Source organism: Salminus brasiliensis, chromosome 18 (assembly GCF_030463535.1).
Source record: "Salminus brasiliensis chromosome 18, fSalBra1.hap2, whole genome shotgun sequence".
Taxonomy (NCBI): domain Eukaryota; kingdom Metazoa; phylum Chordata; class Actinopteri; order Characiformes; family Bryconidae; genus Salminus; species Salminus brasiliensis.
The window spans coordinates 19,229,546-19,243,531 of record NC_132895.1 but is presented as its reverse complement, the minus strand read 5'-3'; the positions used below and the strand labels follow the sequence as shown (position 1 = coordinate 19,243,531).

The 13,986-nt window shown below is 39.9% G+C and overlaps 1 protein-coding gene across 4 annotated transcripts in view; it reads right to left on the bottom strand.

Annotated features, from left to right (window-relative positions):
• ssh2b (slingshot protein phosphatase 2b) overlaps positions 1-13,735 on the bottom strand; it is a 30,148-nt gene extending 16,413 nt beyond the window's left edge. For 2 of the 4 annotated variants that reach the window (XM_072661520.1, XM_072661521.1), the window contains exons 1-2: positions 13,545-13,735; positions 9,217-9,260 (exon numbers count right to left, since the gene is read on the bottom strand). In XM_072661520.1, the coding sequence (XP_072517621.1) occupies positions 9,217-9,260; positions 13,545-13,607 (107 nt within the window). In that variant the 5' untranslated portion in view covers positions 13,608-13,735. Of the gene's footprint in view, positions 1-1,666; positions 2,064-9,216; positions 9,261-13,544 lie in introns of those variants that run through there. The other 2 variants (XM_072661523.1, XM_072661522.1) reach the window with 2 other exon arrangements.
• Positions 13,736-13,986: the final 251 nt, after the last annotated feature.

The window sequence follows — 13,986 nt, the reverse complement described above, 5'->3', positions numbered from 1 at the left end:
TACATTTAATCAAAAACACATGATTTAATTCAGCATTTCTCACACTGTACTAAATTCAACTAACCAAGACCACACGCATATGCAAACACTTGGTCAAATGCTTTGTTTTATGTCCTATTCTGAGTAAAAATAGGTCCACATCATCTACAGAACAGTACAATCACTGTTTATCTGTTGACTTTATTATATTAAATAAATCCGTATTTAGTTTGATTCCAGTAGAGGACTGATTCACTTATTTTCAGTTGAACAGGGTGCCCAAACTTTAGCCTACAAGTGTTTTTATGCCTTTTCTGTAATAAAGCATGCAGTTAGCCCAGTGTTACAGAAGTATATTGTGACGTATTAAGATGTACTTTATCACAATAATAATAATAATAATAATAATAATAATAATAACCACTGTCCAGCCTTGATCAGTCCCACAGTTCCAAAACTAAAGATGTAAACATAAGAGATCAAGCATGTCTTGCCGGATGTACTATGTTTACAGTGAGTTTTATTTTTCCAGTGAGCCGTTCCTCTAAAAAAAAAAAAACGTTCAAACGTCAAACCCAAAGCAGAAATAAAACGTGACTACTTCAAAGAAGCACGGGAGGGCAATATAATCAATATTTTATGATTGCTGTGATAAATTAAATCACATCATGCTTGATGCCATGATTCATTAAACAGCGCACATGTTCAGCCGTTGGTTTGGTTGGTCCCAACTTATCAAAAGCCAGAAAATGATGAGTGACATGATGAGCGTTGTGTAATGGTGAAACTGGTCAGGTATTATGACACATCACAGTGAAGAGCCACTATAGCCCCTCGTAATTACAGCGAGGATTTTGTCGCTGTTACACAAAACTTCTCAGTTTTTCAGTTTTTCTGCCGTAACGTGAATCTGGTTGTTGTTATTTTTTTTTTTTAAGAATGTCTCCAAATTTAATGATGATCTGATCAAAAGAAATGTTCCAATGTCACTCGAAATAAAATAATTCACTTCCAGTAAAGTGAACAATTTCTACCCAGCAGCAGCAGCAGCAGCTCAGACAGCCATCCCAGCGCTCAGGCTTACAACGTTGTAACAACCCTCTGCTTTGGTGCTCTCTAGCCACATTGTCCCAACGTTTAAATGTATAGACAATTTCTCAGAAAGGTGTGACAGCGTTTTCTGACAACAGCTCAGCTCCTGTGAAAGAGACATTACCCCAGGACCCCCGTGTAAATGACCACACTCCTCTGAACTGCGCTAATGCTGTGTATGGTACTCTGCTTGCTACGTTGCCAATAGGTAGTCAAAACACCACACAGCAGGATTAGTTCATCAGGAGGTTGTGGGAACGTTGTGCCAACCTTTTTGAGACAACGTGAACAGCAGAACCTTTTAACAACGTTGTAGCACCGATGTAAGAAAGTAAACAAGGCTGCGGAGACGCGTGTTAGCCGGGAGACTGCACCTCCTTACAGTAGTAAACATGTGAACTAACGAGCAGACGGCTGAACAGACCCAAACACTACGAACCACACACCGAGTAAAAGCTGTGTGTATCCCCCCCTTTCCCCCCCTAAGCTGAGGAGTCTTATTCCAATGTTCAGTTCCACCTTAAACACAATATTTAAGGTGGACCGGAACACTGAGAGCAGCAAGAGCTTCAGCCTCGTCTTTCCCTCCACTTACAGTCGGTTGATCCTGTTGTGGGAGACCAGGCACGGCATGGCTCCGGATCCGTACCGGCAGGCCAAAGCTGGTCGTGTCGCCGAGCTCACACCGCCTCGAGTCATTTACACACACACACACACACACACACACACACACACACACACACACACACACACACACACACACACACCACGGGGCTTGCGGTTCTCCTTAGTATGTCTTCAGTCCTTATCAGACTTCCTCAGGTCGCCACAGCTGTGTGACCACAGGCTTGGGCTACATCACCCGGTCCGCTCCACGCCGAGCAGCTCATTCCCCGACTCGCTTTAAGACAAACGACGGAGATCTTCAGGAGAAACAGACTAATCACATCCTCCTTTCATATTCATATTCATATCAGCGTTTAGAGAACAAGTCCGAGCAAAATCGCTGGAAGGGAGGAGAGCGAGGAGGAAGAAGCGGAGGAGGAGGAGTCAGGCGCATGTGCTCCTGCAGGCCTCGCCTTCTGACGTCAGCCACCACAAAAAACACTGCTGGCTTCACCTCTCTCGTTTAGTTATATTTTACAGAGTTCACTCTGCATGTAACAATCTGTCAATTATTTTAAATATGTCTGTGTCTGTACTTGTTTTTACGGTGGCAATAACAACACTAATCTCTCTACATGAGAGGAGTACAGCAGTCTAACTAAGCCCATGCTTAAGTAAAAGCATTGTTAACTTCAGTGCAGTAATGGCTCAAGTCAATGAACATCTTTCCACCATTTGAGAATTAATACAAAAGCATCAAGCCCATCAATAAACTACCCCAAGTACTTGTGAGTTCTCTACCCAAGCGCAGTGCTTTGTTACAGCCAGCATTTGAGTCCCAAATCAGTCTATTCTTCTCGTTTGATGCATTCTTAAGTCCTGTCCACACATATTACACTATCTTTATTTTTTTTGCACTATGTGGACTGGCAAAACACAGCTTTTTGAAAATGCAGAACTAATCGCAACTAATGACTGGGTTTACGCCTTTATTACAGTGCGACAGAGCGTTCTCCGCTCACATTTGAAAAAAAAAAAAAAAAAAAAAAAAAAAGTTTTTCCCTTATTTGTCTGACCAGATGTGTGGGTGTGTGAGATTCAGAGACAGCAGTATCGCCACACGTCAATGTAAAGAGCTCTATGGTAGATCTTTTCTGATTTTGTTCTTTTCTTTTTATTTTGGTACAAATCGGAATTTGATTTTGTGTTTGGGATTGAGTTATGGAGACCTGCTGTTTGAACAACACAGTGAGAAAACTGGGTCAGAAAACATGCTTCAGCATTGCGCTGTATTTAGGTTTCTTTTGGCTGTTAGGCTGTTACTTACCCAGTATACCTAGTATAATTTATTAGATATTAGAGTCCCCTTTCTGGGTTATCATGTTCAGATGAGTGTTTTATGGCGGTGTTCTCATATGGACAAACCGCTACTATCGTTTTCGAACAGGAACAAAACTCTAATCTGATTTTACAGTTCTGTTAAAATCCAAAGCTGGTGGATCAATAAACTGTCAGCTCTGGGACTGCACAATATATTGTTTCAGCACTGTCAATGTGCACATGCAGGACATTTGTTGCTGCTGAAAATCGCGCTCATCTTCCATAACATATCTTCCTGAGGCAGATTATATCTACGCAGTATCATTTATTTTTCTCCTATGTTGGATACATAAATGCATTATTGACATTATGACATGATATTCTGTGCGACAATCTGGTAAAAAAATCCTGTATTTTTACAGATTATATATATCCCTAGACATCCTGTACCAAACATTTATCTGTCATTTCAGTATTCAAATTATTTACACATTTTAAATTATTTGTTAAATCAATCCATTATTACTTATCAATTACAAGACTTATTATTCAGTAATTACTAGAAATGAACTACTGTTGAACTAATATTAAGGTATGAGTGAAGAGCTGGTGTTTGTCTAGTCTAGAAAATGCCCTATGTCTTTGCTGTTCCTTTGTCTGTTGTAAACAGAAATGGTCCTATGTATGCTGAATCGACAATTTTGTCCTGATTTATCAATCAAATGTAGTCAATGAAACATTGCCCACAAAGAATTAATGTGTACATATAAAATTCTAATTACTCATTTTAACCCACAATTTATGTCCACACATAGCCCTCTTGCTCCTCTCCGACTTCCATCATAAACAAGGAGAAAAGAGTGAGCGCTTGTCCGCATCACGAAGAATGTAATCTAGGAGCATGGCAATGCAGTTACATAGTCCAGATTCAATCACGACCTTCCTTTCTTCCATTGTCCTCGACAGGTCAGAGTGGGGACATCCTGGGCTCTGGAATTTCATTTACAGATGTATTAGCCTCAGTCTACAGAGACCTTACAAGAGGATGGGCCACATCTTTCCCCATGGAGCATGCCTGTCCTTGCACACAGTCACTTCCTGACCAGACTGATGAAATCCAAAACCCAGGGTGAAACCCAAGGCTCTTGTAAACATTTAGGCTGCCTCTCGCATGACAGTGCCATGGCAATGTCAGGGAGTTTGAGCTATGGTAACATGCCATGAAAAACAAAAAAACAAAAATAGTGGTCCTGGAAATAGCCGTCAGTTAAAGAACTGACATTGGTTGAAGCGCACAAGGTAAACAGCAGGAAAACATCATCAGCATCCCTGCTTGTCATTCAGGCCATGGCCCTGCATAAGGAGCAAGAAACCATAAACAAGCCTGCTCATGATGACACAGTGTGTTACCATGCAGGGTTCAAGCCTCAACTCTGATTACCACACACAAAATATTGATTGGCACAATCGATCGCTCATCATATGCAGAGCCTGATCAATAAGACTATACAGGATAAGGTCTTTCTGAAGATCAGTTACTAGGGACCTAAACAGACTGCTCTTATTGGCTATTTTCATGACCAAATGTCACAGCTATATTCTCTTATTTGAGCAGCAGTTATCAAGAGTCACTGCAGTTAATCAACATAAAATGCACAATTTCTTTAAATCCCAAAGTGCTCCGTCTTTCATAATATAAACAATTAAAAAAACAAAAACGTCGTCAATATGGTTTCAAGCGCCTCTGCGGTCTAATGTGCTACCACTTTGGCGCAGGGGTCTGCTTGAGCCTGAGAGAGAACAACTGGCCATGCCCTATCCAGGTGGGTAGATGACTCTTTCTTTTCTCATTACTCTTAAGCGATGTTGGCCAGCACAGGTGTCTGTTGGCTGGTGAAGTAGAAATGGGGTTGTGTGTTGGCTGCCCGCTGACACACTTAGAAGCAGCAACAGTTCAAAAGGAGATGTGGGTTAATTGGCAGTACTAAAATTGGGAGAAACTTTTCCAAGTTTTATAAATTCTGGACATGTTCAACCCTTAAACACTCAATCAACGTATCAAAACGGTCTTGTCTAAGCAACTTTCTAAAGATCTGTATATGAAGGTAGGGAAATGTCACTAGATCAGCTTGTGCTTTTTACAGTGGAGACTGTTAAGAAATAGCTGTTTAGGGGGACTAAGGAGGTCAAGACGAATTCTGAAAACCCAAGAAAACTCAAAGAGAGAAGTGCTCTTATTCTGGTAAGAAAGGCAAGTCAATATCCTCATAGGAGTACAAAGAACCTGCAGGAAGGTTTAGCAGATTCATTGATTGGTTGACGTCAAACCAGATTTCATGTCAAGGAATGAATTTATGGTACAATGAGTTCCTAATCTGACATAGTGAGCATCATAACATGCTGAACGTCTTAAAAGACCAAAATAATGTGTGTTCCAATTCGGCCAAAAAAAAAAAAGTTTCTAGACAAGGATTAGATCATAACTTTGACTGTGGATAATCAGTTAACCTGAGTTAATCTCCAAGTAAAAACCAAGTAAAAAGAACAGATTTTATGGCATCACCCAAGACCTACATTACTACACATGTATCTGCATAGACTGCATAAACAAAAGAATTTAACGATTTAAGTTATGAAGGGGTAAGAGGAGTTACTGAAAAACTGGGGGCATTTGCACAAACTCGGGTGCTTAGAAAAACACTCGTCACATAGTAAATAAACCGTGTGCCATGAAACACCTGCCGACCAGGAAGTGTGTTTTAAATGTTTTTTCCCAGCTTATGAATACATATGCCCAAACTTGTGTCAATACTGCATGTTCTATAAAGAAGATAATAACAATTCACACTCAACTGACCTCAACATATAACCTGCATTCCTCAAAGTTGGGACGGAGTTAATAAAGCAGATGGACTGAAAGTAAACCAATCACAGCTCTCACAACAAAATCAAAGCGACATAAATTGTGAATATTATTAATACAAGCAGGTCAGAAATTGTAGTTATATTTTGGGCAGGAAAGTATGTTGGAGGCAACCAATAACTGGGACTGTTTTCAGACAGGTCAGCACTCCAGAGTGTGACCATTTTCCATGTAAAGTTGCACTGGAATGTATTTGTGTCCTTCTTCAGAGTCCTCTGTGGTGGCGTGGCAAAGAAAGCAAAATGCTCACAACACTGGCTCCCTTAAATGTGGTCTTATGACTGCACAAACTCTACCATACAATTATCTGACACACAGAATAGGAAGAAAACATGCAGCAAAGTCTGGGTTTGTGTAGTGTGAATGATAGACACCCCCCCCCCCAAAAAAAAAAAAAATAATTATAATAATAAATAAAAAGATATTAAGGTGTAGGTCAACACCTACAAGACTATAACCACTACCACCAGTGTCATACACAACTTTTGTTAAAGGTTTTTTTCTCATATGTCATTTTGAAACTGTGGGCCTGTTTAAACCTGGCATTACCAGCGTTTTTGGTGATCGACTCAGTCGGTTTTTACTTGTCCACATGAAAAGCAAAGACACCCCAAAGACATACTGTGACTGGGTAACACAAGTAATAATTACCTGGCTTCTCTCTCCCTCGCTCTCCTTTGTGTGTATTTGTGCGCAAAACACAAACAAAAAAGCCAGTGATTACCTTAACCTCTGTTATGACGTAGGAAAACTTAGCCCTGCTTACCGGTAGATGAGAACAGGTTATGCAAGGACCATAACGTTACAGGAATGCAAGGACCATCTATTGGTACTATTCCTATGACGTGAGAGTGTAAACGGGGTCTAAGTGCCAGTCCGAGAAAAATCTGCAGTCTCTGAGAGGCAGGCAGAGTCTTTTTTGGTGATGTATAAAAATATCTTTTAACCATATATTCCCTTTTTACTACACATGGTGATAGGAAAACTGACAGGCAAGGTCACAGGTCATAAACTGAAGGTTTTATTTATTGCATTAAGATTTGATATCCTTCTTTAATTAGTTTAATCTCTTTCTTAAGTCAAATTGTGAATCGGTCAACATGAACCTAAAAATAATTAACCTAAATGCAATAAAAAGTGCCATCACTGTACCTCACCTGCTCTCAGATTCTACAAAAATTCATTCATCAGGTCTCTAGTGCCATCTTACAACACACTGAAAGCAAATCAACACAGCTTATTTATTCAGAGGCATTGCATTACATGTCAATGTAATCTAATGCCAGTGGAAAAACCATCATAAACAAGATCCATCAACAGCATACTTGTTATGCAATCTTCTACCCTGCAGAACAATTCGCTTGCTCGCCATAGCATGGTAGGGGTTTGTAGCATGTTCTTGTTGATTACCTAAACTCTCTGACAAAGCGCATGCAGGTCATGTGTGTCTCTAAAATAAGCTCCACTGGCCCCTCTGGTGGCCAAAATGGTCCTGCTGCAGGGATTAATAAAGCTCAGCTCCTGCTGAAAATAACAGAGTGGACTTTATAGTTGTCTGTAATTTCAGGCTAAAGAATTACCATGTAATCATTTTATTCATGAAGAAACTTCTGTTTTATTCATGTTGAAATCTAGTGCCCCACAGCATACATCAATCACACAAAATCAACCGCACAGTCAGAGGGTGTGTAGATTTAGTGCAGGACAGGATCAGATTTATTTATTTATTTATTTATTTATTTTTTGATAGATTTAACAGGTGTGGGTATACAGATAAATGGTCACCAAGTTCATTTTCGTTTAGTAAAATCAGATAAAACCACTGGGCCTGGCAGGAGTTTGATGCATGTTAATTCAGACACTGCATTGCAGTGATCATCCCCTTGCTTGATCAGTTCTGACAAAGTTCTAAAAGAGTTCAGAAAGTAGGTCAATTGCAGGGTGCAGGAAATTCTCAATTAACAGAGGTTTGAGGAAACCTGAGTAAGAAGGATGAGACCGGTTTGACTTGCTTGCTCAGTGGGGCCGCTGAGCCAACACAGGAGGCTAACGCTACATTGTAACATCAAATCCTCCAACACAGTAGACACTACACAAAAAGCTGCAGGGGGAGACATCAGAAAGAAAGAGAGGAGGATGTCACTGTGGAGCGTTTGCTTTGAGGGAAACACCTGTGATATTACAGTTCTTCCCCCCGACGTCTGATCTGTGATCTTCCAGGTTATTACCGACATCTGATCTGCAAATTTCCAGTTAATCGATGTAATTCTTGGCATCTGATCTTCAATTTTCTAGTTCATTCCTGATGTCTGATCTGCAATTTTCTAGTTTATTTAAAAAATCTGATCTGCAAAGGTTACAGTTCATTTTTGACATCTAATCTGCAATCTGACAGTTGATTGCCGATGTCTAATCTGCGATATTACAGGTCATTACTGCTATTCTGTTGACAAAAGAATGACAACAGTTTGGGCTTTCCCAACAGAGCGAAACTGCTGTATAAACTTATGTCTCATGTCTTTTGTTCGAAGGCATATGCGTTTAAAATGACAGCAGCAGATTACAGACTGTAGAACTGAGCCTGTGAGTGTTTGTAATACCACAGCTCTGTCAACAATTGAAAGAAGGAATCCCTGAGACATATACATATTATGTGAGGGATAATCCAGGACAGGATGTGCGGTTATATAAAAATAATCGCTGACAGAGTGGCACTGACGCAAACCTTACACCATGGGAACTGGCCAATGATTAAACTGTGGTGGGCAATATAATATTTATTATTAGCATGTTATCATGATAAATTGTCATGATAGCTTTTCTAAGTTTGCATTTCATCTATCTGTTACTCCAACAGAATTTGATAGTAGTGCAGCAGCGCTGCAGTCAGAATTGCAGGGGCACTATGAGGTGACTACAGGCTGACTATTAGCAACAACTACAACAACTAAAACTGAATATTTTAACAGTGAGAACGCAGACAAAAAGCTTCTGTGGAATCACAGTTCCCTTCGTTTTGAAAGGTTAGGTCACATTTTCACGGTCAAAAACCTGAAACAATCAGCTGAAACGGGACACTTGCCTGTTATGGGTTTAGAGCCACAGAAATAAATACAACATAATGCAACCAAGAGCTCGTGGAAGAAGAACTCCTAGGTCTGAGGTTCCGGGTTTCAACAATGGAAATATGGCCAATGGGAACATAAAGTGAAAACTAGCCCTGACCACAAGGGAGTAGAAGTGAAGCTTTCACCATGATCATGCAGAAGCAGGCCTACAATATATTTTTTTCCTACCTTCGGGGCTGAGATCGGCGGTCATCTTCTCCACTGCCAGACTCCTGTTTGTTCAAAAAAATCAGATCAGAAGAAAGCATATACTTGTCAAAACAAACAAACAAAAAACAAATCAGCCCTAATATTTTGGAAATGAGAGACACCAACTACTATTTTGTGTTTCAGTTATAACTTGAATATTGCTAGGTTTCTACTAGTCAAATGGCTCAGAGCAACAAATAAGAAAGAAACCTTCAGTGAATTACTAATCATTCACAGCAGACCAGTGCTACTCTGTAATAGTATATAATTACACCTTATGCTCTGTAGCCGGTCACGTGTCAGTAGAGCTGTCATGATTACTCCTTTAAACTTGATCACTTTATATAAAATAGATCATTAAATTTTTTTATAAATCAGTAATTGGCAAAACCATAATGTATACAGAGTGTATACTTGATCTATCTGACAAGTTCATTTCTGCATTTACCTTCAATGTAGTCTGAAAAGCTCCACTGCTTATCCTGTTTATAATAAAACGATCACATTTTGGCAAGATTTTGTATTTTTTATCTATATGGCATTTTTAGCTTTGAATTTTTAATGAACTCTTCAAAAATAATCAGCAGACTGAACTGAAGAAAATTGTGAGTTGATGTACATGCTTTCCAATACAGATGTTAATGCAGATGCAAAAACATTTATAAGATGCAAAATGTGCAACATGCAAAATTAATCTACCAGGATCAGCATTAAAGGGATCCGTTAGGTGCCAAGAATAGTAAAAAAAACAAACATTAAAAACTTTAACAAATTATCTGCTGATACCAATATGACCAATATATCATTAAGCATCAATAACAACCACATAGGAGTACAAACGCTGCCTTATTGACTTCCACACCATAAGGAACCTTTCAGTGCTCTTTGCGACACTGGTTTGCATACAAACCCATTATGCATAAAATACAGTGTGGGATGGGTGCATCTACACCTGAAAAGGTGACGCAGCTTTTATGAATCTAGTTAACTTCAAACAAACCTTTCTCTAATACTCTTTAATATGTTAAGTGGAGCTGGAATACAGATACACACATGAAAATGCGCTAATACAGTTATAAAAATTAAAAAGCTGTAGCAACTGACATGACACTAAGGTCTGTTGCTCAGTCACAAATGACTAAACTGAATTTACAAATGCTCTTCAAAAGTGACTATAGGCAGCGCAAACTACGCAAACACTGTACTACCCTAAAGGAAGAGACACACAGTGGCTAGATTTGTTACAGGACAAGATCTGAATCATTAGGGGAGTAATGGTGCATTAAAAAAAAAAAAAAAAAAAAAAAAACCCCAAAACAAAACAAAAAAAAAAACAATGTGATAATGCAATGCAAAGAAACAAACAAACAAAAAAAATGCTTCTTCTAGACGTGGGGTGTGTAGAAGACCTTAACATCAAGCTAAGGTTCTTAAGACTTTTAAGTAGTTCTTAACATTCACATAGCTCAAGAAGAACCATTTAAAGCACCTTTACTTTTTTTTGTGGGAAATGGATATTTCATTAGTTACAATATCTGGTGCAAGTGCGTTGTTGCAACAACACAGTCCAGACAGTTCACACTAGGGGTGGTCAAAAATATATCACAAAATTTCATTAATTTTAAATATCACATACAATTCTTATAGCACTTGGTCCTTCACTTTAACCAATAAGGTGCCTAAGTGACATATAGTTTGACAGTATGACAGTTTGTGACTGTGTGTACATGTGATCTCATTTACAAAATAGCAGTGCCAGCTTGGTTAGAGGTTAATACAAAACCAGGTCATTTGTCAAGGTCAAGTGTATTTTTATTGCCTCTAAAAGGCCTGTTCTAACACATTCAACGTTTAAACGCTTAAATGTAATACGTTACATATAACAAGCTCCGACTCAGACTGTGGGCTGAGAGTATTGTTGCAATCTTAAGCTTATTTCTCCTTCAATATCCAATTCAGCTAAATTTACTGATTATATTGATAAAATAAGAAGCATTAGACACTAAGCGGCTCTCCCTGAATTACTTTTTATCTACCCATTCTATCCGTTCTGATACTCATATGCCCAGTTTCCCAGTGAGGGACTACACAACACTGAATGGAGATACACAAAATGTGTACAGAACTAAGCCTAATTCCTAACTGACCTCTAGACATTAGTAGATTTAAGTAGCATTTAAAAAAAACAGTGATTTTACAGTTATATTTATTAATTGATGTTTAAAATACCTAGAACATTATTTGCAACAATATTTAATATTCAAGAAATTTAACCAAACACTTCACATCTTACTGGTTTCATGCTTACATAAGACTATGCAAAGCCCTTCAGAGTATGAGCTCCACATTGCAAAAAAAAAAAAAAAAAAAAAAAAAAAAAGGGGTGGTTGTTATACTGCCCAGCCCTGCAGAACAGATCATAACACAGCTAGAGACTACATGGCTGGAATGACCACAATATATACACACATAATTACTGGAAAACTACCAAATACTTTCTCATGGGTTTATGGGAAAGTTTGTCTTGCTAATGTTACCACACAAAGCACCGGGTTACCGCTTACATGATATGAAATATGAGCTGCCAGCTAAGCTCTTTTAGCCCTTAGCCAACACCTATTCACAGTCACAGTACAGTGACTATTAGGGTCACGAAATACATAGATGGTTATTTTCACACTTAAGGACCATCTGGTCTACATAATACTACTTCTTATATCTTCCCCCTCAGATAGAAGATTAGAACACCAGATTATATATGCCTGCCGAGGACAGATCGTTAAAATGTATTTGCGTGTAGGACCAGCCAATACCACAGTTAACACAGTGCTTTGCATTATGAAAATCTGTCCACCTGTGATGGTTTACTTCCAATCTGTACAAGAAAAGTAAATAAGACTTCGTACTGTAATGCAACACTGTTACATGTAATAAAAGAGTTTACTGCTTGGGTTCTGCTGAAACCTTCACAATGCATGCTTAGCAAGGTGGCTCACATTTCTAGTTCATTTCCAAGTTCCAAGTTATGCAGTCAAATTCAGAGGAGATGGACTGTGCAGCATTTCGAAGCACGTCTGCAAGAGTCTCACAAGACACTTTCACACCAGACGTCTTGCTGGAATCACATGACATCTGAAGCTTGGGAAATACAGTGGACTATCTTAACCTGATTTCGCTTGTGAGGGACTTGTAATGGCAAATGTTAACGTAGGACAGCAGCATTACTAGCTATGGATTCATACATTTTGTATAACCTACTCTTTCTCCATTTAGTTTGCAAACTTCACCCGAGAGAGCTCATTCAGTTTTAATCAGTGAGTGTGGACAACACTGATATCTCAAACAAATGATACTCTGGCTCACGGTGTTGGCGGCTTTGTGTACATTTCAGTCAGCCAGTTAGTTTACCTATCTCTATGATCAGGTAAAGGTAAGGGTCAAAACCCACCAGCATACATGGCTTATGGTGTATTGTGTGGTAATTCACTATGAAGTGAAGTACAAACATGACACTTCTTCCTTTACATCTCTAGCTCTTTAACCATTTATTTATTTTCCATTTAAAACCTACAGCACTGAATTAGCCTACCCTGGACTTCCTGTTCATTTAATGACTGGCACAACATGAATGTTATGTCAGTCTTTTCCTTTGTGGTCTTCAGTGTCTGAGTGGAAACCTCTCTGCCTCCACGTTCAGTGTTCATTAATCACAGTTATTAAAAGAGCCACGTTATGTCAGGGATTTTTCAGGATTAGTGACTTTCTACAAAACGCACGAAGGCTTGGCCTATAGGCCTAGCCCTTCAAACCAAGCAGTGGTTGTGTGAAACACATTAATTCTGCTTCATGGCGATCACAAGACACACTGGCTGTTTTCTAACGAGGGTAGATCCAGTCCTCATTCACTCAGCAACTGCTGCCTTAAGCTGCACAAGCCAACTGCTTTAGGATTCCCGATAAACAGCCACTAAGGCAGCCCTGCATCGTTGTTCCAGTGCTGGCAGTTCACCGCTGTCATATTCAACCTGCTCTTACCGACCGACCGACCGGCCGGCCGACCGGCAGGCCCGCTGGATGAGCCCTGTCTCACCACAACCCCACAGAACCTCCACTCTCACAGTTTCACTAGCTAAAATAACCGGCTTCTCTCGGTATTAACGATGTAATATCAACCCAATATCTCCACGCATGCGTGTTACTGAGGGCTGAAGGACCGTCGGGGAGGGAAAAAAACAGCGGAAATGAGCCCAAAACTACCGAGGTGTCGATGGGGGTAAAAGAACACCGAAACGACGAGGATTACTCACCGAAACGCAAGGGCTGGACGTTGCGCTTGGAGTAGGCGACCTCTGCACAGTAACCAGCGCCATTCAGGCTCCGGGAAACGGATACCTGAGGGGAACGAGCGGCGACGAGACAGACATAATTGTGAGAAGAGAAATGAGCTACGAGCGGATCCAGCTCGTCCGCTGCTGCTGCTGCTGCTGCTGCTCTATCGCTTCCTTTGTAGGACTGCTCTGCGCATGCGCCACACCGCCAGCTGTCAAGCCTCAGTGGCCTCAAGATATCGGAGTGAGCTCAAGGCTGTGCTAAAAGGTGCTAGCTAACCCTATCGTGTGGGAACACGTTTGACGTTAAAATTAGGTTTCAGTCAGTCAAACCGTATATCCTATATCTAAGCATAGCGTAGAGAACCCACACCGTGGAAAACCAGCTCTTGCTCGCATTTTAAGTACAGGAATTTGATGT